The sequence below is a fragment of the Oryctolagus cuniculus genome, chromosome 7 (assembly GCF_051225735.1).
Source record: "Oryctolagus cuniculus isolate XC-2025 breed Fujian yellow rabbit chromosome 7, ASM5122573v1, whole genome shotgun sequence".
In the NCBI taxonomy this organism is placed as follows: domain Eukaryota; kingdom Metazoa; phylum Chordata; class Mammalia; order Lagomorpha; family Leporidae; genus Oryctolagus; species Oryctolagus cuniculus.
The window spans coordinates 14,746,800-14,773,001 of NC_142873.1; the positions used below are offsets into that span (position 1 = coordinate 14,746,800).

At 45.3% G+C, this 26,202-nt stretch overlaps 1 protein-coding gene across 1 annotated transcript; it reads left to right on the forward strand.

Moving 5' to 3' along the window:
• The first annotated feature begins 861 nt into the window (after positions 1 to 861).
• On the forward strand, positions 862 to 24,346 carry HTR5A (5-hydroxytryptamine receptor 5A). The gene is made up of 2 exons (XM_002715025.6): positions 862 to 5,511; positions 19,813 to 24,346. The coding sequence occupies exons 1-2, from the start codon at positions 4,768 to 4,770 to the stop codon at positions 20,143 to 20,145; spliced, it is 1,077 nt and encodes a 358-aa protein (XP_002715071.2). The 5' UTR covers positions 862 to 4,767; the 3' UTR covers positions 20,146 to 24,346.
• The last annotated feature ends 1,856 nt before the right edge of the window (positions 24,347 to 26,202 follow it).

The following is a 26,202-nucleotide window of genomic DNA, read 5'->3' on the forward strand; positions in this document are numbered from 1 at the left end:
TTTAATATTCTTTTCAGATAGTTAGGGATACTTTTCTGTGATGCCATGTTAAAATTCAGTTAGTGGCAGTTTCTTAAAGCTTTGTTATAATGTGAAATCTGAAATCATACCATGAACTTTTTGTGCCTGCTAGTCTGTAATTCATTGGTCTTAGGCCTTTTCCCACTTACGATTTTGTGGCAGTATGTCCTGGCCATTTGAGTAACATTAGATCACTGAATTATCCAGATCACCCAGCTGTTGAGGAATCTCACATACTGCAATATAAAACATCACAGTTTTGAATATCGCATCCATCTTGTCAGAAGAGTAAGTACTGGGGAGATGTCCACTTCACAATGGTGGAGAGGAGTTTTTCCAAATGCTGATTTTCTACCTACTGGTTCACTCCCCAAATGACTGCCTTGGTGGAAGCCAGGAGCCAGGAGCTCCTTCTGGGTCTCCCACACAGGGGACAAGGATGGAAGCACTTTAACTATCAGCTGCTGTTTCCCATGTGCATTTGCAGGGAGCTAGTTCAGAAGCAGAGTATATGGGATCCAAACCAGCACTCCAATATTGGATGTGGGTATCCCGAGTGGTGGCTTAACCTGCTGTGCCACAATGCCAGCCCCTGAGAGCTCCAATTTTGTCAATTGTTTTCCTTGAAGTGAAGGCTCACTTCATTCATTTTTTTCTTTTTTCTTTCTTTCTTTCTTTTTTTTTTTTGAAAGGCAGAGTGGACAGTGAGAGAGAGAGACAGAGAGAAAGGTCTTCCTTTTTGCTGTTGGTTCACCCTCCAATGGCCGCCGTGGCCAGTGCACTGCAGCTGGTATGCTGCGGCTGGCGCACCGCGTTGATCCGAAGCCAGGAGCCGGGTACTTCTCCTGGTCTCTCATGGGGTGCAGGGCCCAAGCACTTGGGCCATCCTCCACTGCCTTCCTGGGTCACAGCAGAGAGCTGGCCTGAAAGAGGGGCAACCGGGACAGAATCCGGAGCCCTGACTGGGACTAGAACCCAGTGTGCTGGTGCTGCAGGTGGAGGATTAGCCTATTGAGCCATGGTGCTGGCCCATACTTTCTAATTTGTTACACAGAATATTAAAAAATGTACATGCAAATGTTAAGATTTAATATAATCAATAACTTTATTGTTTTATTAAAGACATTCCTTTAAAATTTATGTTTATTTATTTATTTTGTTTGATTTGAATGGTAGAGAGACAGAGGAAGGGATACAGAGCTAGAAGCAGACAGATATCTCTTCTCTGTTAATTCACTCTCCAAATACCTGCAACAGTCTGGGCTGTGCCAGGGCAAAGTCAGGATCCTGAAACTTAATCCAGGTCTCCCACAGGGGTGGCAGGGGTCCAAGTACTTGAGCTATTAACTGCTGCCTCCCAAGGTGTGCATTAACACAAAGCTGGAATCGGGAGCAGAACTGGTACTCAAACCTAGGCACCCAATAAGGGATTCTGATATCTTAACCAGAAGACCAGGCAGTGGCACATTAAAGGACATGAATAAGTAAAACTGGCAGTTTTCTCTCTTTTTCCCCTGTGTTTGCACAGAAGTGAAGAATGGCAATGACTGCTGTCACAATTTCCTATCATTGCAATGATCTATGCTAGGCACTCACAGGTTTATTCATCATCACCAATGAGTGTCAGCACAATGAGGCAAGCAAACCATATCTCAGTATCACTGTGAAGATTGCTTTGACCTTGCAGTCCCACAGAAAGGGCCTGGGAGATTCCTAGGGACTCATGGACCACAATGAAAACCATTGCTCTTTGATCTTTTACATGATACAGGGTTCTTCAGACTATATTATAACAGAGAGAGGGAAAGTTTACACAGTTGTAGAGCAAGAACATCAATGCTTGCCACTGTCTGTCCTAAGTTAGTTCAAACTGCTTTGATTCTCCTTTGTGACAGGTGTGGAAGAGGAGTCGGTAGCCATATCTGCAATGGCAAGCTCTGTACTGAATACTGTGTTCATCCACTCTAGCAAATGCGATGCCAATTCATCAGGTCCTGCAGATCCTGCACTGTGGTGGTGAATACTTGGTTAAATTCTCTGTGCATCACTGTCATCTGATAAGATCCAATCAGGTTTTGCAGGGCAAATTGGGTAAAATAGAGAAGCAATCATCTCTGTGATTTCCCCTCAGATTCTCCTCAGTGTTATTGTGATTTATTACTGTGGCTGTCAAAATAAGTTTTCGGAGGCTCCCTCTTGGCCTTCCATATTATAACAATATTCAGTGTGGGGTTCTGAATCATCCCAATTGCATCCTTGAGCACTGGAGAAGTATACCCTGTGGGACCACTGACCCAATGCATTCACCATGAGCTGGATTTAGCCCAGGCCTCCATTCATCAGCTGGCCCCTAATAGCTATTTCTCCTTTAGTGAGACCACATTGGCACTTCGGGTTCCTGAACATCAATGTCAGTCCACTCCTGATCCAGCTCTCTGCTATGGCCTGGGATAGCAGTAGAAGATGACCCAAATCCTTGGGCTCCTGTACCCGCATGGGAGACCTGGAAGAATCTCCTGCTTCAGATTGGTGTAGTTCTGACCATTGCAACCAACTGGGAAGTGAACCAGTGAATGGAAGACCTCTCTCTCTCTGCCTCTCCTTCTCTCCCCGTGTAACTCCATCTTTCAAAGAAATAAATCTTTTTAAAAAATAAATTTAGTCATTCAAATAAATAGAAAAATACAGCATCAATCTGAGATTACCAGGAATAACCTTAATTTATATTACAATGCTTCTGTTCAGATATCTTTAATAATCTAAGTTGCCTAAAGTAAGTACTAAATTACTAGTTGACTCAGAATACAATTTTCTGTGATTTTGTTCTTTCTTATGTTTATGCCTGTACATGTAAAGTTCTCAGTGCATTCTCTGTTAGAAACTGAATCTTTTAACAATGGGTGGTTTTGGGCCAGTGCTGAGGTGCAACGGGTTAAAGCTCTGGCTGCAAGCGCCAGCATCCCAAATGGGCACCGATTCTAGTCTCTGGCTGCTCCTCTTCTGATCCAGCTCTCTGCTATGGCCTGGGATAGCAGTAGAAGATGGCCCAAGTCCTTGGGCCCCTGCACCCACGTGGGAGACCCGGAGGAAGCTCTGGGTTCCTGGCTTCGGATTGGCAGAGTTTGGGCCGTTGCGGCCATCTGGGGAGTGACCAGCAGATGGAAGACCTCTCTCTCTCTCTACCTCTCTCTGTAATTCTTTTAAATATATAAAATAAAGCTTTAAAAATGAATGTTTCTTATTTTCTGTGGCTATATAACTTATGCCCAGATTTACTTGTAAATATGTGGGATTTCATGACACTCATTGTGTGTGCACTTTAACAAAAATGCTTCTTGCCATCTTACTTTCCCTCTTATGATATCTTTTTCTTTGTCCCAAGTTCCTCTATCTTGCTTTCTCTCCATGAAGTAGTTTAAATCCCAACATCTGGGTAGGAGCTTTAGATACTTAATCACTGCTGTGGATAGTGTGTGTGTAAGTATGCACAGATGGGGGAGTGGGTGATGCTCCCTCCTGTTCTCACTGAGGTGGAGCCTTTCTAACGACTTACATGCAAGTTTCCCCTCATGAGAAGCAAATTTAGTACAGCCTGCTGAAGAGACGTCTCGCCTTCTTTATAATTCCAAGGAAATAGATGAATGTTCTGCCGCAATATTCAGCCTTCTCTGGGAGCAGCCGTAACTGCTGTCTTGCCTTTTCTCTTTTAAGGACAACAGCCCCTTAAGAGAAGCAGCTCAGTGTTGTGTAAGAAGGAAGCAATCATACAAAAACCTCTGGAGAAGAAGTCCACAAGAAGACAAGCACCTACCGGGACTGAGAAACCGCTCAAGTACTCCCGACCACCCCTAGAGGGACGGATGTGGGAGGTGGCTAAAAGGATATTTCAAAAGTTCATTGGTCAACTTGTTCCCCGCAGGGGGTCATTTCAGGCAAATCGTGGCAGAACCATGGACAGCACCAAACGGCGCCCTTGGGAGGGGAGAAACCCCACAGAACCAAGGATTGCACCGCGCACAGGGACGGTGCGCTGCGGGCCCAGAGGTGAGAGGCCAGAGCAGCACCCCGGACAGCGCCAAAACGCGCGCTCCCGGAACCGGGAGGCGGGGAGAGGCGACCTCATCAGCTGACCGCGTTACGTAGTGCTCCATAAAGCAGTCTGGGTGGGCGCGCCAACGTTTGCTCTGATCCGCAGCCCCAGACGGAGTGGGGAGGTTGGACTGCGCAAAGCGAAAGGCAGGTACCGGAACGCTTGGCTTCCCAGCACTGCGCTGAGGCTGCAGGCGGCCGCCTGGGTAGGGGCAGGTGGGGAAGCAACGCTGCGAGAGCTACGGCTCTGACGCACCAGCCCTTCTGGCGCTCACAGGCTGCGGGGCTGCTCTGCCCTGCTCGGGCGGACATGGGAGCGATCAGACCGCTGTCTCCTCCAGGTGAGGAGTCCTGAGACAGGTGACAGCCTGGGCTGGCCCTGGCCGCGAGTCCAGCTCCTTGCATCTGCTTTCCTAGCCTCCGAGGGCTCCATCGTTAACGCGGCTTATAGCCCAGGGAGCGCCCTCCTCTCCACCACACCGTCTCCCGGGTTCGCTCACCAGCGGGAGGCTGAAGACAAATTCGCAGGTGCTTCCCAGAAACTCCGCCGCTGGCCCGAGGGTGCAAACATCTGGATTGGCTCCGGGCGCTGCTTTCATCTTAAGTCCTCCTGAATGTCCCTGCTGCACACACCCTGAGCCGGCTCCTAATCCAGAGATGGATTTAGCAGTGAACTTAACTTCCTTTTCCCACTTGACTTCCTCTCCTCTGGAGACCAACGGCAGCCTTGGCACGGAAGACCTGCTGCGCCCCAGCCCGCACCTGCTCTCTGTCTTCGGTGTGCTTGTTCTGACCTTGCTGGGCTTTCTGGTGGCGGCTACGTTCGCGTGGAACCTGCTGGTGCTGGCGACCATCCTGCGTGTCCGCACCTTCCACCGCGTGCCACACAACCTGGTGGCGTCCATGGCCGTCTCCGACGTGCTGGTGGCCGCGCTGGTCATGCCTCTCAGCCTGGTGCATGAGCTGTCTGGGCGTCGCTGGCAGCTGGGCCGGCGGCTGTGCCAGCTGTGGATCGCGTGCGATGTGCTGTGCTGCACCGCCAGCATCTGGAACGTAACGGCCATCGCCCTGGACCGCTACTGGTCCATCACCCGCCACCTGGAGTACACGCTCCGCGCTCGACAGCGCATCTCCAACGTGATGATCACGCTCACCTGGGCGCTGTCCGCTGTCATTTCGCTGGCCCCGCTGCTTTTCGGCTGGGGGGAGACGTACTCTGAGGGCAGCGAGGAGTGTCAGGTCAGCCGCGAGCCCTCCTACGCCGTGTTCTCCACTGTGGGCGCCTTCTACCTGCCGCTCTGCGTGGTGCTGTTCGTCTACTGGAAGATCTACAAGGCTGCCAAGTTCCGCGTGGGCTCCAGGAAGACCAACAGCGTCTCGCCTGTATCTGAAGCTGTGGAGGTGGGTGCTATAGCGATCCTTAAAATACTCTACTTGCATTTGTACAGGCTGTATCCCTGGCGCACGCACACACACACACACACACACACCCCGCGTTTGTAGAAGGTGGAACTTTTTGGATGGCAGGGAGGAGAGACTTTGCTCTGACAGTTATGTATCACAGAGATAATCATGTCATTGATCTCCAATGGATTATTTCCTTATCCATAAAATGCATTCATCTCCAGTGGATTTTTCCTTATACATAAAATGAGGCGTTTGGGCCACATACCTCTACAAGGTCCGATCTGGCTCCAGAATTCCATGGGTCTGTAACACCCTTTGGAACATCTGGAGAAGTGGGTGGCTAGGGGTACACTGGGGTTAGCACACTGAAAAATATGAAGCTTCCTGCACTTAAAGTAGGAATGTCCACGGGGAAAGGGAATGATGGGAGCCTGGCTGACAGGAAGATTGCCACACATCAAGCACAGAAGATTAGTGTTTATTCCAGTCCATGTTCTTCTTTGAAAGTTCTACCAACTGATTTTGCAAATACATGCCATCTCCTAGGTTACTGCCATTTTGCAGCATCCTGATCTAAGAGTAAAGATGTTGATTATAGTAGTGTCAGAGCTTGCCTTTGTTACCTGCTTCCATTGTTTGTGGAACTACTTTCTGGGTTTTATTTCAATCCCCCAGCTCACTGCACTTAGGCTATCTGTGTGACTTAAAACCACCCCAGAAAAAGCTACAGGAGGAAATTAAAAATCCTGGGTAGACGATTCCCTATCTCTCTTCAAGTGTCATTTAATAGATGACAGCCACTACAGTGACAATGAGGGCTCATCTTCTCCACACCTCCACTTTCCTGCTTCTTATTAACTCTTCATGAGCTGACCCTGTGACTCAAGATTCTGAAACTATAGAGAGCTGAGTCTACTGGATGTGAAGGCCGTTCCAATTCTACTCCCACGCACTCAGTGCCAGGGATGATTCTATGAAACTTATTCACATATTTAAGTTTGATCAGGAACCTGCACAAGCCGTACTTTCTGTGATTGGCTCTGGAACAACAATCTACATTCAATGAAGCACTGAGTGCATCCTGTGGGCTTGGTGCAGGGGCAAAAGTACGATAAGGACATCATTGTTGCCCATGAAGACTTTGCTGTAGTGATGGAAGCAGGCATCCATTGTGAGCTTTGCAATAATATTGCATTTTCTAATTCTGGCTATACCAGGTCAGTCAGGCTTAGAGAGACCAGAGGTGTGGCTAGGGAAAGGGGGGAGTTTCTAGCAGAGATAAGGAAAAAGGTGTCAGGGGCTACCTGTCCTTTTATGTAGAACAATGGTATTCAACCAAGAATGATATTGCCCCTAACCCTGAGAACTTTTGGAATATCTGGCGATATTTCTGATTCTAGAAACTTGGACAAAGGGTGCTAATGAAATCTAATGTGCAGAGGTCAGAAGTGCTGCTAAATGGTGCACAATGCACAGGACTGTCCCCCATAACAAAGAATTGTTAAGACCGAAGTGTTAGTCATACTGAACTTGGAGAACTCTGTTCTTGCTAAAATAAACAAGAAGTAAAGATAGATAATAATGGTGGAGCCCCCCTCCCACCATGCCTGGAGCTCTGTTTCATGTGTGTGAGCCAGGTCAGGGACAAGGCAGCTGGCCTCCTTCAAGGGCCCTCCTTACAGGAATCCTTTTCTGTCAGGATGCTTGTCTAGGAAAACATGACTAATACTCAACACCAAACACAGCTTGAAAGAGGGAAATCAGTTATAATTCTCCTCTGGGCTTATTGTCTAAAGGGGCAGGGCGCTCTCATTTCACCATATTGGTGATAGCAGAAGCAAAGTATTAGGACATCTTTACGCTTTCATCTTCTCCCTCTCTGTCTCCCTCACCCCTCTCTCCCACTCTCTTCCTTTCTCTCTGTCTTCATTTCTCCCTCTCTCCCTCCCTCTCTCTCTCCCTCTCCACACACACACACACACACACACACTACTTCTAGACATTTGTGGACAATGGAATTATAAAATGTTTATTTGGGTGCAGTATATATACTGATTTTTTTTCTCTCTGAAAGATCACTGTCTTGTGTTCTTAAAATGTTTTATTTACTTATTTATTTGGAGGAGAGGGAGGGAGGGAGAGAGAGAGAGAGACCTTCTAGCCTCAGAGAGAGAGAGAGAGAGAGAGAGAGAGAGACCTTCTAGCCTCAGAGAGAGAGAGAGAAAGAGAGAAAGAGAGAGAGAGGAGAGACCTTCTAGCCTCAGGTTCACTCCCCAGTGTCTGCAACATCTAGGGCTGGGAGATGCCAAAGCCAGGAGCCAGGAGCTCCATCCAGGACTCCCACATGGGTGGCAGGGATCCGGGTACCAGGGACATCACCTACTGTTTTCCACGATCACCAGCAGGAAGGCTCAGATGCATGACTCAGTCTCTGGCCCTCCAGCCTCTGGTATGGGATGCGGGGGTCCCATGTGGCAGCTTAACCTGCTGTGCCACAATGCCTGCTCCTGTCAGATCACTCTAAAATGAATCCTATGGGTTTGCGAGGCTGCCACATGATCTAGGGTTCTGCATATAACACCAGGGTTGCCTCTGCCCTATGTTTTGCTGAAGAATTAATTACAAACCAGGCCTCTTGATTTCTCCATGGTAGTGGGTGTCAAAGTTTCTAAATACAGTTCTATCACTAGCTGTGTTGCCTAGGGAAGCCATAATATTTCCTTCCTGTTTCTTTGATGAATTTTATTCAAATACATTCTGAAACCCTAACATGTCAGACATTGAGATGGGAACTGGTATCATAAGACAAATAGGCCTTGTTTTATCAAAGGATAAGACCACTACTAGACAGAGGTCTGAAATAAAAAGATATTCCACCCACTGGTTTATAACCCAAATGATCACAACAGCTGGGGCTGGGCCAGGCCAAAGTCAGGATCCAGTACCTCTATGTAGGTCTCTCACATGGGTGGCAGTGACCCATGCACCTGAGTCATCTTCTGCTGCTTTCCCAGGCACATTAGCAGGGAGCCAGATTGGAAGTGGAGCAGCCAGGAGTAATATGGGATGCAGGTGTCACAGGTGGCATCTAAGCCCACATGGGACCCCCCACATCCCATGCTTGAGGCCGGAGGGTCAGAGGCTAACTTGTACATCTCTATAGTTTCACCACAGCACTGGCCCAAATTATTTTTGATTCAAATAGAATAGGTTTAAAACTTGTGGGCTGGGGCTGGTATGGAGGCATAGTGGATTAAGCTTCTACCTACAACTGGCATCCCCTATTGGTGTCAGTTCAAGCCCCAGCCACTCCACTTCTGATCCAGCTCCTTGCTAATGCACCTGATAAAAAAAGGGGTAAAGCAGGAAGTTGGTCCAACTGCTTGGGATCTTATACCCATGTGGGAGACTTGGAAGAAGCCCCTGGCTCCTGGCTTTGGCCTGGCCTAGCCCTGGTCATTGTGGCCACTTAGGAAGTGAACCAGCAGATGGAGACATCTCTCTCTCTCTCTCTCTCTCTCTCTCTCTCTCTCTCTCCTTCTCTCTATGTAACTCTGCCTTTCAAATACATAAAAATAAATCTTTTTTAAAGGCTTATTTATGTATATGAAAGAATTACACACAGAGAGAAGGAGAGGCAGAGAGAGATAGAGAGAGGCCTTTCATCTGCTGGGTCACTCCCCAATGGGCTGCTATGGCTAGTGCTATGCCGATCTGAAGGCAGGAGCCAGGAGCCTCCTCTGGGCCTCCCACACGGGTGCAGGGGCCCAAGCACTGGGGTCATCCTCCACTGCTTTCCCAGTTTATAGCAGAGGGCTGGATCAGAAATGGAGCAGCTGGGACCTGAACCGATACCCATATGGGATGCAGGCACTGCAGGCTGCAGCTTTATCCACTATGCCACAGTGCCAGCCCCAAAAAATAAATCTTAAAAATGAAAACAAAAAACAAAAAACTGTGGGCTACAGAACACTGTCTTTCCCTAAGTTTTTAGGAGCATTTACCTCTCTGCCCTCCCACTCATTCAGCCAAGCTTCAGGAGAGATCATCAAGGATCGTCCCGATTTTCACTGCTATTGGTTCTCCTGGAAGATGAAATTTCCTCTGTGGAGATCTGATGTTCAGATGGTACATTAGGTCAATAGAATTTTTATCCTGTTTCTTAATCATATATTGAATCATCCACCAAGGACAGTATTGTTTAGAAGCATGTGAAGTTCTGAAGAGGCCCAGAACACCTGTGAGACAAACAAGTATACTTGCAAGGATGATGAGAAGGGACTGGAAGGTCTCCCTAGTTATGACCCAAGACTTCTCAGTCCAAAATTTCCTGTGTCTTCACAGGTAGCTAGGTTGGTTTTTCTTCCATCTTATGTATAGATCATTTTCTTCTGTGTTAATTCAGGTACAACATGAAGTATTATCTAGGGGGTAGAGTCAGTTGGACAAAAGTAAATTCAAAGCTATTGTTAGTCTGGATTAGTTGGGTTAGGATATTTAAACTGATTTGTCATAGCCAGAGAGCTTTGGGTATATGGTATGCTGTGTTAGCCAAAATAAGCATTATTTACTATGGCAACATTTAATAAAAAGCAATACAAACTTCTAATTATCTAACTACCATGAGTGGGGCCACTATCCTGAGGAATCTTTTCCTTGAAAAAGCTTCATCTTCTGGAGTCTTTGTAAAGGAGACACAATTCATTAAGGGCATTGAGGAGAAACTGTACTATTCATTGTACATCAAATGTCATATTGTTCTTTTTTTAAGATTTTAGTTATTTGAGAAGTAGAGTTACAGAGAGAGGGAGAGACCAAGAGAAAGGTCTTCCATCCCCTGGTTCACCCCAGGTGGTCACAATGGTTGGAGCTGAGCCGATCTGAAGCCAGGAGCCAGGAGCTTTTTCTTCTGAGTCTCCCGCACAGGTGCAGGGGCCCCAAGCACTTGAGCCATTTTCAACTGCTTTCCCAAGCCATAGCAGAGATCTGGGTTGGAAGAGGAGCAAGCAGGACTTGAACCGGCACTGGTATGGGATTCTAGCACTGCAGGCAGGGAGGCCTAACTTAATACACAGTGTTTGTCCCCTTTTTTCTTTTTAATATACTATCAATGAATAATATTTATGTGGACTTTGGTGCCAGAGTGTCAGAGTTCTGTTGGAGCAAAGACACTTCAATTACAGGAACACAAGCATGAGGGTTTTTCCTTCACTAGCTAAGGATTATATAGTATCGTTACACCAGTGGATGGGACTAGGATAAAGAGAAGCAATAATGAATTGTTCATCAACTAGTAGAGAAATGCTGGGTAGTTTTGGTTAGCAGTTGGAAATATTACATGTGGTAACATAAGAATGGAGGGGCTGATATAAAATATTCTGAAGATGTGTTAACTAATTGAATTGATTCCTATACTTTCTCTTTAGCAGAGAGGCAAAGCCCTGGTTACTGAATTGAGAGGTAGGCTTAAAATGGGCCAAGATTCTTTTATAGATGCCATTTTAGCACATTAATCTGCCTAGAGCATGGCCCAGCATTTTTATATTTGTTGAAAAAGGAAGGTTCGTGGGGCTGGCACTGTGGCACTGCAGGTTAAGCAGCTGCCTGTGAGGCCAGCATACCATATGAGCTCCCATTCAAGTCCTGACTGCTTCACTTCTGATCCAGCTTCTTGTTAATGTGCCTGGGAAAGCAAAAGAAAATGGCCCAGGTCCTTGGGGCCCTGCATCCGTGTGAGAGACCTAGATGAAGCTCCTGGCTCCTGGCTTTGGTCTGGCCCAGCCCAAGCCATGGAGGGGCCTATGGGGAGTGAACCACTACATGGATGATCTCTCTCTCTCTCTCTCTCTCTCTCTCTCTCTCTCTCTGTCTTTCCTTTGTCATTGTAACTGTGAGTTTCAAGTAAATAAATAAACTTTTTTTTTAAATAAAAAGAAAATGGTTCATGATAACCCAGGAAAAATCAACCTGGACTCTTAGGTACTCTACTCCAGTTAATTTTTCTGCTTGTGAATCTTTTGTCCCTAGGGATTCTAAGACCACTGCTGTTTCTCCAGAAATTTCTTCAATTACACACAGAGTAGGTGTTCTCATGTCTAGATCAGCTATAGTTTCGTCATGCAGAAGGGCTTCAGGATATCTTATCTGGAAGCAGATTCTACTTATTGAATTTGTAGGTGTATCTCAAAGATTAAAGAAGTATTCTTTTGATAATGATAACCACAATATCAGTGATAAGGTGGCATATAGAATTGTTAAAGATTCTTACTAGTTGGATTGCTCTATTAAGTAAAATATATTTTCCACTCAAGTCTTTTTGAACTTAACCATATAGCCAAAAATTTGTCTTTCACTATCCTTTCTTGTCATCGGGTGCAAATAATTATTTTATTAAAAAAACTCTTCTGTTTTTTATTTTAAAAACTTGTTACAAGTCAGTTTTTTTATTTGTATAGATTTATTTTATTTATTTGAAAGACAGAGTCACAGTGAGAAGTAGAGAGAGAGAGAGAGAGAGAGAGATCATCCATCTGCTGGTTCACTCCCCAGATGGCCACAAGGGCCAGAGCTGTGCCGATCCAAAGCCAGGAGCCAGGAGGTTCTTCCAGCTCTCCCACTGCACCACAGCACCGGCCCCACAAGTCAGTTTACTTTTCAGACAACTTTAAAACTTCACACTGAATGATGTATTGTTCTATAGTGGTGGGGTTAAAGCTAGTTACAGTTTAAATAAAAGTTTTATTGCTGTCCCTGTATACTTAGAGATAATTCCTCTTGAACGTTTAGAAGGACAGCTATTTCTGGGCTATAATATCTCCATTGGGGTGACTGTGGTACAGATTTTATGTAGTTGTATTTTGCCTTTTAGTCAGTATGGGAATTGATTCTTTCAAGGACCCTACTGCTAGTAACATTTACCATGGAACTTTAAAAAGCTGATGGGGGGAGAGTCATTGCTGTGCGGTGGGCTGAGCTGCCCCTTGAGATGTCTGCATCCTATATCAGACCCCATCAGAGTGCCAGTTTGAATCCTGACTCCTCAGCTTCTGATCCAGCTTCTCCCTAATGCAGCTAGGAAGGCAGAGGATAATGGCCCAAGTACTGGGTTCCTGCCACTCACTTCGAGGAGCCCTGGATGGAGTTCTGGGCTCCTGCTGATGCCTGACCCAGCCCTGTCCATTGTAGGCATTTGAGAAGTGAAGCATTAGATGGAAGATCTGTCTAAATATCTCTGTCCCTTTCTCTCTCTGTTACTCTGTTTTTCAAATAAATAAATATTTAAAAAAAATAAAGTTCAGGGCCAGTGCTGTGGCTTAGTGGGTAAAGCCACCGTCTGCAGTGCTGGCATCCCATATGGGCACCAGTTCAAATCCCAGCTGCTCCACTTCTGATCCAGCTCTCTGCTATGGCCTGGGAAAGCAATAGAAGACGACTCAAATCCTTGGACCCCTGCACCCACATGGGAGACCCAGAAGAAGCACCTGACTCCTGTCTTCGGATCAGTGCAGCTTGGCCGTTTGACCATCTGGGGAGTTAACAAATGATGGAAGATCTCTCTCTCTGTTTTTTAAATAAATAAAATAAATATTTTAAGAAAATAAAGTACATGGAAAAAGGAATTAAATGATAAGTTGTGCAAAAAGCTTTTTGAAATATTTTCTCTAATAGGCATTTACATGAACTATTTGAAGACCCCTTAGATAAACAGATTTCAAATTCTTTTGCACCAAAATAAACTTCGCTTTTAATTCTATTTTCCATGAACTTTCAAAAGTACCCTTGTGTATACAGGGATCTTTATCTAGGTTACTGAATCTTCGAGAACAGAAGCCCTTTTGGATGTTTTGCCTAGAGAATCAGCTTGCACTGATTTCTAGCATTGACTTTCTGGAAAAAATCAGCCCCACTTTAGATATTTTCTAAGTTGGTAAGTTCAGAATTAAGTAATTTTTCAGATTAAACTCAATATTCAAGCTTGAGCCCATTTGTAGGAAGACAAAACAAAATAATCCAGAATACTGCTGGAAAGTTTTCTCAAGTCTGTTTACAACCTTGATTTAGTTTATGATGTTGAGCCTTTATTCAATCTTCCCTTTAAAGAAGGCTTCTAAAATGTCCTTATGTAATGTATTTTCTATTTTTTTATTTAAGTTTTCACACCTGGATCACATAGTTTTCTTTGTTATCCTTCTGCTTTTAAATATTTTTCAATCTTATGAGATTCCAGTCAGACTAACTAGTTGATAAGATTTGTAGTTCAGCACAAGATTCACTTTTTCTTTTTATATTCTAACTAAATTCTTTTTTAAAAAAAGATTTATTTCTTTACTTGAAAGTCAGAGTTACAGAGAGAGAGAAGGAGAGGCAGAGAGAGAGAGAGAAGTCTTCCATCTGCTGGTTCACTCCCCAGTTGGCCGCAATGGCTGGAGCTGGGCCAATCTGAAGCCAGGAGCCAGGAGCTTCTTCCAGTCTCCCACGTGGGTACAGGGGCCCAAGGACTTGGGCCATCTTCTACTGTTTTCCCAGGCCACAGCAGAGAACTGGATCAGAAGTGGAGCAGCTGGGTTTTGAACTGGCACCCATATGGGATGCTGGCACTGCAGGTGGTGGCTTTACCTGCTATGCCACAGTGCTGGTCCCTCTAACTAAATTCTAAATTGCATGATACATTTTTGCCCTTCTCCCTGTAGTTTAGGAAAATTCTTAATTAGTGCCCTTATCTTAGCTCTAGACCAGTGTTTCCATTTAAATATTATAAATTTATGACTTTTGCTTGGCAGTTTTACAAGATGATTGCATTTTCCAGAGAAACCTCAAAGGAAGATTAGTTCACATAGTCAGATAAAGCTGAATAGAAATAACACAAGATAGAGAAGTGCAAGGAGGGTAGGTTTTGGAAGCTTGCAAAGTCTTTGAGACTATCAAGATTTATTTATTTATTTGAAAGGCAGAGTTAGAGAGGGAGAGATCTTCCATCTGCTGGTTCACTCCCCAAATGGCTGCAATGGCCAGGGCTCAGCCAAGCTGAAGCCTGGAGCCTGGAATGCCATCCGGTCTCCCATGTAGGTGGCAGGGCCAAAGGACTTGGGCCACCCTCTGCTGCTTTTCCAGGCACAGGACTCAAACAGGGGCTTATATGGATTCTGGCATCACAGGTGGTGGCTTAACCAGCTCTCTTGGGGTTTGTTTCCTATTTTTTGAGAGATTCTCTAAAATAAGTCAACTTTGATTTTCATTTGTCAGAAATTTCTCAGTAAGTAAAACTGCTGGTAGTTGTCATGAAAAATGCAAAGAGTTAGCTATTTCTTAAAGGAGAAGAGACTTTCACACAGATAAACCAACAGGTCACTCTGGTTAGTCAACAGTTTGTGTTTGTGCATGGTGCCTTAGGGTTCCCAACTAGAGGCGAAGTAGAGACATTACAAACACCAATGCAACAATCGGTTGAGCTGGAAAACAGGCTGAACTAAGTGGCATGCTTTCACAAAGTGACCAGTCAGGATTTCCCATACAAAAGTTCTGTATGGTTCTAAAGCAAAGTTCCACCAATTGCTTTGACACACATTTGTCACTGGTCTAGTGATCCTCAATTCATTAGCCCTCAGACTTGGCTTGGCTTGGCTTGGATGGGCATGAAGCCTATGCCTTCTAGAATGACTCCCTTTACAATCATCAGAAAGAGATATTCCAGAACAAAACAAAGACCTATCACGTTAAGACTTTGTATACATTGACAAACAACTGCATCTTAGACTTCTGGTCCCTAGAACCATGAGCTTAATACACTTTTTTCCTTTATTTTTTATTTTTTTTATTTTTTAAGACTTTATTTCTTTACTTGAAAGTTTGAGTTACAGAGAGGCAGAGGCAGAGAGCGAGAGAGAAGTCTTCAATCCACTGGTTCACTCCCTAGATGGCCACAATGGCCAGAGCTGCACTGATCCGAAGCCAGGAGCCAGGAGCTTCTTCCAGGTCTCCCACATGGGTGCAGGGGCCCAAGGATTTGGGCCATCTTCCACTGCTTTCCCAGGCCATAGCAGAGAGCTGAATCAGAAGTGGAGCAGCCGGGACTCGAACCGACGCCCATATGGGATGCCGGCACTGCAGGCGGCTGCCTTACCTTCTCTGCCACAGCACTGGCCACAACTTCTTCCCTTTATGATTATCTAGTCTCAAGTGTTCTGTCTTGGTGACATAATAAGGACCAAGACAGTCACAAACTCTGAGATAGTAAAATACACTGAGCATCAAGAGCCCAGTGGAACTAGTCAGAAGTCAAATTACCAGTATCTCTACCTGACTGCAGATCCATTGGGCAACTGGAGTTTAGGGCCCAGTCAATGCACCTGTGTTCCAAGCAGTCTATGGTGAGTCAGCGAATGGTCTCAGTAGAATCTCCAGAATGACCACTGTTGAGGATCTGAGATAAAAAGACACAGCTGTGGTTAAGCCTTAGCATTACAAGAGGAATGCTCTCTGCTTGCAGATACAGTCCCTCAGAGCATAGCAGAATGCTGATCGTCCATGACTGCTTGGGGCAGCGTGGCGCTCAGGGACTAAAGGATGTTCAGAGGGGGAGTGAGCTTGCATCACCGTGAAGTGTGGCTCCACGGGTGAGAGTGCTGCTGGCTATTGGTGCTCAGAGGCACAGTTCGGTGGTGAGTCTGCCCTGATGGGCTGACTTTCACAAGTGAGTGCTGACACCAACAATTTAGTTTTGCAAATGTGTATTCATAGAACTGCATTGTGGCCAGTGCCACAGCTCAATAGGCTAATCCTCCACCTAGCAGCGCCGGCACACCAGGTTCTAGTCCTGGTCGGGGCACCGGATTCTTTCCCGGTTGCCCCTCTTCCAGGCCAGCTCTCTGCTGTGGCCTGGGAAGGCAGTGGAGGATGGCCCAAGTGCTTGGGCCCTGCACCCCATGGGAGACCAGGAGAAGCACCTGGCTCCTGCCTTTGGATTAGCGTGGTGTGCCGGCTGCAGCGCACCAGCCGTGGTGCCCATTGGAGGGTGAACCAATGACAAAGGAAGACCTTTCTCTCTGTCTCTCTCTCTCACTATCCACTCTGCCTGTCAAAAAAAAAAAAAAAAAAAAAGAAAAGAAAAAAAAGAATTGCATTTTCCTTGATCATTTAGAGAGGTTTAAACAATGAACACGGATCTTTATTGCCACAGCTACAGAACAATCAGACTTTCCTTAAGTTTGCAGGAACATTTTTATTCTCACCCTTGCATAGTGGAACCAATGTGTCAGACAATTTCTAGTTTGAATATCCTGATTATTCCATCAAATTCTTGTGACCCATCATGCATTTTAACAACACATTGCTTTAGCCTGAAAATCTCCTGAAACCACACTTCCCAAGTACAAGCTGTTTTTTTAAGACTTATTTTATTTGCTTGTAAGGCAGAATTAGAAGGAGAGAGGGAGAGATAGAGATACAGAGCTCTTCCACCCAATGGTTCACTCCCCAGATGGCTGCAGTGGCCAGGGCTGGGCCAGGCTGAAGCCAAAGCTAAGAGTCAGGAACTCATCCAGGTCTCCCACATGGGTAGCAGGGGCCCAAATACTTGGGTCAGTGCTGCTGCTTACCTGGGCCCAGTGGCAGGGAAGTAGAGCAGAGGTGTAGCAGTGAGAACTTGAACCAGGGCTCCAATATGGGATGCCAGCATTGAGGATTAACCTGCTGTGCCACTGTGCCAGCCCTGCAGATGTGAGTCTTTGTCCCTTCATTCAAGTAGCTACTATTGATGGAAATCTATTGGTTATCTGAGATAGTAATAGGAGAGTGAAGCAGAATGGCTAGAGAGAATATAAGAACACATTAGGTTTGTGATTGATCAGTAAATAATTATACAATATGTAGACATTTTGAAAGAATGTGCTATAACACAACTGTCTTCTCCCTGATTTGTAAGTGTGTAAAATCTTGGCTTCCAGATATCCTTGTGAAAAAAATCCTCCTACAGCCTCAGACCACATCACCTGCCTGACCCTGTCTAGAATCCCATATGTAAATTGTCCTATAATAAATTCTATTTTTAAAAGGCTTGGACTTTTTTTTTTAAAGAGATTTATATTTATTTATTTGAAAGAGTTACAGAGAGAGGTAAAGAGAGAAAGAGAGGTCTTCCATCCGCTGGTTCACTCCCCAGATGGCCACAACGGCTGGAGCTGCACTGATCTGAAGCCAGGAGCCAGGATCTTCTTCCAGGTCTCCCATGTGGGTGCAGGGGCCCAAGACTTGGGCCATCTTTGACTGCTTTCCCAGGCCATAGAGAGATGGATTGGAAGAGGAGCAGTGGGTTTTGAGCCAGCGCTCATATAGGATGCTGGTGCTTCAGGCTGTGGCTTTAACCGACTGGTGCCCACAGCCCCAGCCCCTATAATAAACTCTTTTATTCTTATATGGAGCTTCCTTCTTCCTTCTTCAGTCTCAGAATTCTTTCTCAGCTCGAGGGACATTACATATTCCACTAAACTTTAACCGTCCATCCACCTAATTTTCTCATATTTGGGCGGCTCATTCTGAGACTCTCATTAGTTTCTTTTTCCTAAGAGCTAAAAATTGGACTGGAGAAGAACTGCTTCCTGGGAGACAGAAATGAATCTGTACAGCCAAATTCTGCAGGAATCTCCCCTGCAGAAGACTTGGGCGCATCCAAGGGGAGAGAGTCTCTGCTTTCTATAAATGCATGAGTAGGGGGGTAGCAAATGGGAACCAGAATATACTGAGACAGAGACAGATGCCACAGCAAGGGGGCTGTCTCAAACAGTAGAATATGCGAGGAAGCACAATGGAAGATAGGTCCTGGGAAAATTCTAGTATGTTAGAGGACCTCACATGGACTTAGAAAGTTACAATGACTTCAGCAAATCTGCGTCTAGGGCTGGCATTGTGGCACAATGGGTTAAGCCACTGCCCACAATGCCAGCATCCCATATGGGCACTGGTTCAAGGCCCAGCTGATCCACTTCCAATCCAGCTCCCTGCTAATGCATCTGGGAAAAAAAGCAGCAGAAGATGGCCTAAGTCCTTGGGTCCCTGCATGAATGTGGGAGACCTGGATAAAGTTCCTGGCTCCTGGCTTTGGCCTGGCCCAATACCAGCTATTGTGGCCATTTGGTAAGTGAACCAATGAAGGGAAGACCTCTCTCTCTCTCTCTCCCTCCATTTATCCCTCTCTTTTTTGTGTGTAACTGCCTTTCAAATAAATAAAATAAATAAAAAAAACACAGGAAATCTTCTCCTAAAAGTGATAATGAGATTTGATAAGGATTTGGCATACTGTTGATTACAAACAGTCCCTAGATTAAGATAGTGCAATATATGATTTCTCAACTCTGATAGTAGAAATTGTAGGCCAGCGCCGTGGCTCAATAGGTTAATCCTCCGCCTTGCGGCACCGGCACACCAGGTTCTAGTCCCGGTTGGGGTGCCGGATTCTGTCCCGGTTGCCCCTCTTCCAGGCCAGCTCTCTGCTGTGACCCGGGAAGGCAGTGGAGGATGGCCCAAGTGCTTGGGCCCTGCACCCCATGGGAGACCAGAAGCACCTGGCTCCTGCCATTGGATCAGCGCAGTGCGCCGGCCGTGGCGGCCATTGGAGGGTGAACCAACGGCAAAAGGAAGACCTTTCTCTCTGTCTCTCTCTCTCACTATCCACTCTGCCTGTCATAAAAATAAATAAATAAAAAAGAAATTATAGCTGGGGTTTGAATTTTGATCTTTTCCTGGGCTAGCAAAATGCAGTATGATAGTCTTGGCAGCAAGCCACAGCTCCCAATCAGCCATGTGGTCTCAGCAGTGAACAACCCATTGTCTACAGTGTAGTGTGTTGTTATGATATGATGTTTGGCAAGTTAGACATATTAGGTGTATTTTCAGCTTATGATATTTTTAACTTATGATGTGTTTGTTGGCATGTGATCTCATCATAATTTGCGAAGCATCTACACTTGTGTATCTTGGCCACTAAACCATACATGCCCTATAATTTGTTTATGAGTGTTTCTGTTGTCCCAAGGGTTGAAGTGGCAGCAGTAGGGTATCCACCCTCATCACACATGCATGCTCCAGTTTTCCTCCCTTTTCTAAGATGTAAGCAAGCCCTCCAACTCTGTCACTGTGTTGCATATCTGAAGTTGAGTCCCACGAGGCTGTCCGATTCCTGCACCTAAAAATCCAGGACCTTCCTTTGAAGTGGATGTGCATGGTCTGGGCCCACCAGCCTGGCCCAAACCTGGCAGTGATCAAGAGGTGGCTCTCCACAAGGCTTCTGCTTGTCTTTTACAGGTGAAAGACTCTACTCTGCAGCCGCAGATGGTGTTCACGGTCCGCCATGCCACTGTCACCTTCCAGACTGAAGGGGACTCATGGAGAGAACAGAAAGATCAGAGAGCAGCCCTCATGGTGGGCATCCTCATCGGGGTGTTCGTGCTCTGCTGGATTCCTTTCTTCATCACGGAGCTCGTCAGTCCCCTCTGCTCCTGTGACATCCCGGCCATCTGGAAAAGCATTTTCCTTTGGCTTGGCTACTCCAACTCCTTTTTTAACCCCCTGATCTACACAGCCTTCAACAAGAACTACAATAGTGCCTTCAAGAACTTCTTTTCCAGGCAACACTGAGTAAGAGTCCTTGGGGAGACAAAGGAGCTCTTCCAAAAACTCGATGAGATGTCCAATTTCATCTGTTTCTACACCCCTACCCAACAGCCGCGTGGAAGAGATAACTCCTTCAAGTGCCCCAGGATCACCTTTAGTACTAAACTAGCCCCACTTCTGCACTCCAGTGAAAGAAGACGCGTCTTCACAGGCAGTTTGGTGACTTCACCTGTCTAATTATTTACTATTCCTCACCCTACACTACAGCCACAGAGTTTGCCCACAAAGTGCCCTTTCTTCTGCCAAAGCCACTCCAGGATGGTTCTATCTTTTTTATTTTTTTGACAGGCAGAGTGGACAGTGAGAGAGAGAGAGACAGAGAGAAAGGTCTTCCTTTTGCTGTTGGTTCACCCTCCAATGGCCGTCGCGGCCGGCGCGCTGTGGCTGGCGCACCGCGCTGATCCGAAGGCAGGAGCCAGGTGCTTCTCCTGGTCTCCCATGGGGTGCAGGGCCCAAGTACTTGGGGCATCCTCCACTGCCTTCCTGGGTCACAGCAGAGAGCTGGCTTGGAAGAGGGGCAACCGGGACAGAATCCGGCACCCCAACTGGGACTAGAACCCAGTGTGCCGGCGCCGCAAGGTGGAGGATTAGCCTAGTGAGCTGCGGCGCTGGCCAGGATGGTTCTATCTTAAAGAAGCCGAGTAAGTCAGATGGGAGGGAGGAGATAAAACAACATGGGAAGATTGATAATGGATGGAGAATAGATAGGAGATCACAACGGGAATACCTAGGGGTTAGGAGGCCATAATTCCAAGCTTTCTGAACTTCAACTGTTCTGCTTTATGGTCCTAGTAAGTATATCTCAATACATACTGGTATTTTCCAATATTGGACCACTAAATATTGTCTCCAAACATATTAAAGTATGTAGTGCCATCTGTGAGACCAATGAATCCTGGCTTTGTTTGTGTCAAACACACATACACACACAACTATGGAAAAGACATGTGTTCTAGCTGGACAGTTTACTGCAAAATGCAACCCATCAACTTGGAGCAGACACTAAGAGGCACCTCCATTTTGAAGCAACCATCCAAAAACAGTAGACAAGTCTACTAATTTATCTGTCAAATTTGCTTATTTGCCACGGGTTTCATGTGTATGGAATTTATTCAGGCGTTTCCAGGCAAGAGCCTTTGTCCTCAGATCATGAAGTTAGTGTGCATTAGCTGTCAGGAAGTTATGGATTTTTTAAATACAGCCTCAGGACCAATAACATTGAAAGCAGCTTCACCAAACACACACACTTTCACAGGATGGTTGATTAGTGCACAAATTGCTATTTGGGTTGGTATGTGAAGGCCTATTAGGAACACTAATAAATTTGAAAAAGACAGAAATGGGGGGGGGCAAATGTGACTTCAGTTCTCTACAAATGGTCAGTGTAATTGTTGAGGGAGGATGATGGCGTGGTGCTGGAGTGTTTGCATGATCGTCTAAAACCTTGGCCACACCCACTCTCCAGAGGCAGATGAAGGAGCTTTGAGGAAGATCATAGAAGAGTCTGAAGAGAGAGTAGACAATTATCTTCCCAGACTGGTGTGCATACCAACTTCTTGCCAAGAACAGGGGATAGTCTGCGTCAGCCCTGGGAACCTGCAGAGGAGTGGTGCTGACAGCTCAGCACACTCGACTCCCAGCAAAACCCTGACCTATTGACTGGTAGCATCTCCTGTTGCCACAGTCACTGATATGAAAGGAGGGATCAATACTTTAAGTCTCACTGATCTATAGTGACAGTTACTTTTTATGATTAAACAGAAATCTTTGCAGAGGGGTTTCCAGCTAGTGAGATCATTCTTAGTAACAGAGAAAGATAATGGGGTTATACAAGGATCCCTAAAGTGATATAAACCTATGTATTTCTCTGATAAATGTGCAACTACTATCACCATCAAAAGCTTTTGACTTCAAATAAAGGAGAGGGGTGGGTTTTGGGCTAGTGGTTAGGATGATGATTGGGATGATATAGTGTCCTATATCAGCATGGGTGGGTCTGATGCCTGCCTCCAGTTCTTGACTCCAGCTTCCTGCTCTTGCGGTCCCTGGAAGGCCATGGTGATGGCTCAAGTAACTGAATCCCGGCCACCCATGTGGGAGCCCTGGATTGAGTCTCTGCTCGTGGCTTCTGTCTGGCCCCAGTCTTGGAGGGCATTTGGGGTTAGTGAACCAGCAGATGGAGACTCTGTCTCTGCCTCTCAAATGAATAAAAAGTTTTAAATAAAAATTTTTTAAAAAGGAGGAATTCTTCAAAAATAGATCCACTGCCATAGAGCACTGGCCTCAAATGATCGAGCCAGTTACGTGAGAGTTGGAGTGTGAATAAATGCTTTCTTATCTCTGCCAGGCTGAAAAGTAAGCAAGGATACCTTTCTGTCTTGGAGAAAGAATACCCCACAAATCCATAAACTGCTTTCTTATCACATGGTTTGGTCAAGTTTATTGTTTAAGTAAGGGCCTTTTACCTTAGTCAAAACTGACAGAATAAGCAAGAATTTTTCTACTGAGTCTGAATCCTGTGAGAACAATGCTTGCAAAATGTTCTAAGTTCTGTAAGTTCTGAGCCATTTTACTAACTAACCATTGTCTTTTTGTCAGGTGTCCTCAACAGTTACAAATCTTACACATTTTTAAGAAATATTTATTTATTTGAAAGAGTGAGAGGGAGAGAGGGAGGGAGGGAGGGAGAGAGAGAAAGAGAAAATCGTCCCTTTGCTGGTTGCAAAAGCTGGGACTGGGCCAGGCAGAAATCAGGAGCCAGGAACTCCATCCAGGCCTCCCACAGGGGTATCAGGGGTCCAATTACTTGGACCATCTTCTGCTGCCTTCCCAGGCACATTAGCAGGGAACTGGATCAGAAGCTGGGTAGCCAGGAATGGAACCGGCACTCCAATATAGAATATTGGTGTTGCAGGTGGCAACAACTTTGACAAGCTGTACCACAACACAGGTCCCCAGTTATAAAGCTTAAGGAAAAGGAAAAAACAGCAACAACAAATAGGAATACAATTTTTTCACTGTTTTTTCTTTGTAACTTTTACTTTTTAGTGAGTACCTACTAGGCCCTGTGCTAAATATTTTTACATAAATTACTTCATCCTTTCTATCCCAGATGATTTTGACTTCTCTAACACCACTCTTTTCATATTTGGTCATTTCACTTATGTCTAGTTTCAGTTTAAAAAAAAACAAACTTGGCCGTTATAGAAAACTGTAAAATGATCTTGGGCAATAAATTCTCTTGCCTGTTATCTCTGACTCTTTGAATGCATGAATTTTAAAATTATGTGTTATAATTATCTAGTAATTATTATATCATACATTACAAAATACTTGTACTATATTGTGCATAATAAATTATATCAATATTTCCAAAATAGGAAATTTGTGCTAATTTTGGGGGGGAGTGTTTGGTTTGAAGTTGAGCTTTTAATTTACTGAAAAGACTGTCTTTATTCAAAGAATGTGAACAGATAAGGAAATGTTAGCCATCTGTGAAGTCACGACTTACATGCTATGCAGACCCCGTGTCTATGCATCCGTGCACATTTATTGAAGAATTTACTTGGAAAACTGTTCGATTTTTCTTATTTCTGCATAGGTACTTGAAGTACTAAAGTCACAAATATGAATACTTAAAAATACACACTGTTTACTTGCTCAGTTACTTTTTCCCACTAACGCTTAGAAACAGCAATACCACCAAATGCTATTAGATTCTAGTGTTGTAATAATGGAAGTGCTTCAAAAATTTCAGTAAGTGCTCCATAAAAGAAAAGAAGAAACTGAGGAGGTACCTGGAGAGGGGATACCAGAATCAAGGGTAACTTTTTAAAATCCCTGAAAAATTTTTCATTCTTCATTTATTTTTTATTTTTCGTATTGTTAAAAGAAAGCTTCCTTCCTCTTGAAAGGGAAGCTTTGGGAAGATGTGCCACATCTGTCTGGTGCTTTCGGGACCCCCCCCCACCCCTTCTCCTGGATTCTGCAACCCTCCGAGGAGAAAGAGGTCATTACAATATTCATTCAAACTCCAACTGAGATTCTTACTAATATTTTCACAAGAGGAATGAGTCCATTACTGTTCCAATATGTATTTACCATCTCCAAGGTACATCACTTAATTACGCATTGTATAAAATGTTCTGTTGATATACTACCTAGAGCCAAAAACATTGTACATGAGAAGGAAGAAATGGAAATTAATGAATTATTTTGTTTCCAATTGAATACCAAAAGTTGTTTACAACCAGGGAAAAAATATCACAAGACAGAGACAGCATTGATTGAATTGAATCTCTAATGTACAATTCAAATATTTATTAAATCTTTTCCTTACTTCTAATGGTTAATATTTCATCAAGTTAGCAATGAGCGTGAATCACAGACAGAAATCAACTTAAAAACATTGGCCCCTATTCCTTGTGTCACATGGGAACAGCCACCTGTATCAGAGCAGTGCCTGTCGCAGGCGGGAGGCTTCCTTGCAAGTCCTCTCTAGGTGGTTAACACTAGCCATGCCAAAGTCCTTCAAAATGCAAAATAGGAGAAGGAGGTGGAAGAGGGGTGGGAGTGTGGGTGGGAGGGCAAGTACGGTGGGAAGAACCATTATGTTCCTAAAGTTGTACTTAGGAAATGCATGAAGCTTGTATTCCTTAAATAGAAGGTTTCTGAAAGAAAAAAAAATCCAAACCCAGCTTTCTCCACTCTGTTTTGTGAGTATAGAAGCTGGGGCCCTAGACACCTACAACCATATTTCTCCCTTGACAGCTGGCTCCCTGTCAGCGGCTGCCAGTGGGGAGGAGGCACTGGAGGGAGAAGTGACTCACTCCACTGTCAGCACGAGGACCAGGAAACCCTAGCGGCAGCAGTGACTTCTGGGTCCGCTTCCTCAGCTGTATCAGAATGGGCTGGCTGGGTCAGATGCCAGGGTCCGCCACGGAGCTGGACGTCCTCCTCTGAGCTCCTGAGGTCCCAAGAAAGCTGACGACAGCTGCTCCCTGCAGTTCTAGCTCGGCAGAAGCTCAGCGTCCTCTCATCTTTTCTGTTTTCTGCTACTCATTTAACCAAGCCCTCTCATTAAGTTATGCCGTAAAAGGTACAACACCAGCTGCATACCTAAAGGTAACTTACTGAGGAGATAGTCCTCTCATGACTGATGACGTTACACATCCTCAAGGTCATTTTGAGTTCTGAGTTTTCATTGTACATTAGGGAAAGGTGGGTGGTAGATGTTTCTGAATCTGTATTGAGATTAGGTCATTTTGTGGGAATTAATTTTATTTAAATATTTATTTATTTGAAAGTCAGAGTTACAGTGAGAGAGGGAGAGACAGAGAGATCTGCCATCTGCTGGTTCATTCCCCAGATGGCTGCAATGGCCAGGGCTGTGCCAGGCTGAACTCAGGAGTTTCATCAAGGTCATCCATGTTGGGGGCCAACTTCTGCTGCTTTCCCCAGGCCATCAGTAAGGAGCTGTATAGGAAGCAGAGCAACTGGGACAGGAACCAGTGCTCATATGGTTGCCAGCATACCTGCTATGCCACAAGGCCAGCCCTGGGAATTAACTCTTGAGACAAGCTCAGTATTTGATCTTCCTCCTAAAGGGAGCACATTTGTCTCTGTGTGGGTTCTATTGGATCATAATGCTCTTCTCATAGCCAGAGATGCTACAGATGCAGAAACAGGCACCCATTCTGTGAAAGAGAAGATATCAGAGTAAAGTTATGCTTGCCAAGCATGGATTTGATTAGTAGGAGGGAAACGTCTCTGTCCTGTGTTAGGCGAGCAGAGCACCTGTGTTGCTTCTGGGCTGGCCCTACCTGGGCTGGTCAGCTGGACCTTGATTAATTGTTGAGCTGGCTCCTTGTGGTCTACAAATGACTCCACTCAGGACTGTGGCACCCCATGCATCCAGCGACAAGAGGGTGGAAGTCCTGTCAGCAGATTAGGGAGCTCTGTAAAGAACTATCGGTTCTGCAGGTGACCTTTTGGTGCAGTGGTCAACTGGCCCGTGGGATG

Excerpts from the sequence above, each read along its gene's own strand:
- HTR5A (XM_002715025.6), top strand. The coding sequence starts at position 4,768 with ATGGATTTAGCAGTGAACTTAACTTCCTTTTCCCACTTGACTTCCTCT. Across the intron at positions 5,512-19,812 it reads CTGTATCTGAAGCTGTGGAG|GTGAAAGACTCTACTCTGCA; the intron begins GTGGGTGCTATA and ends TGTCTTTTACAG.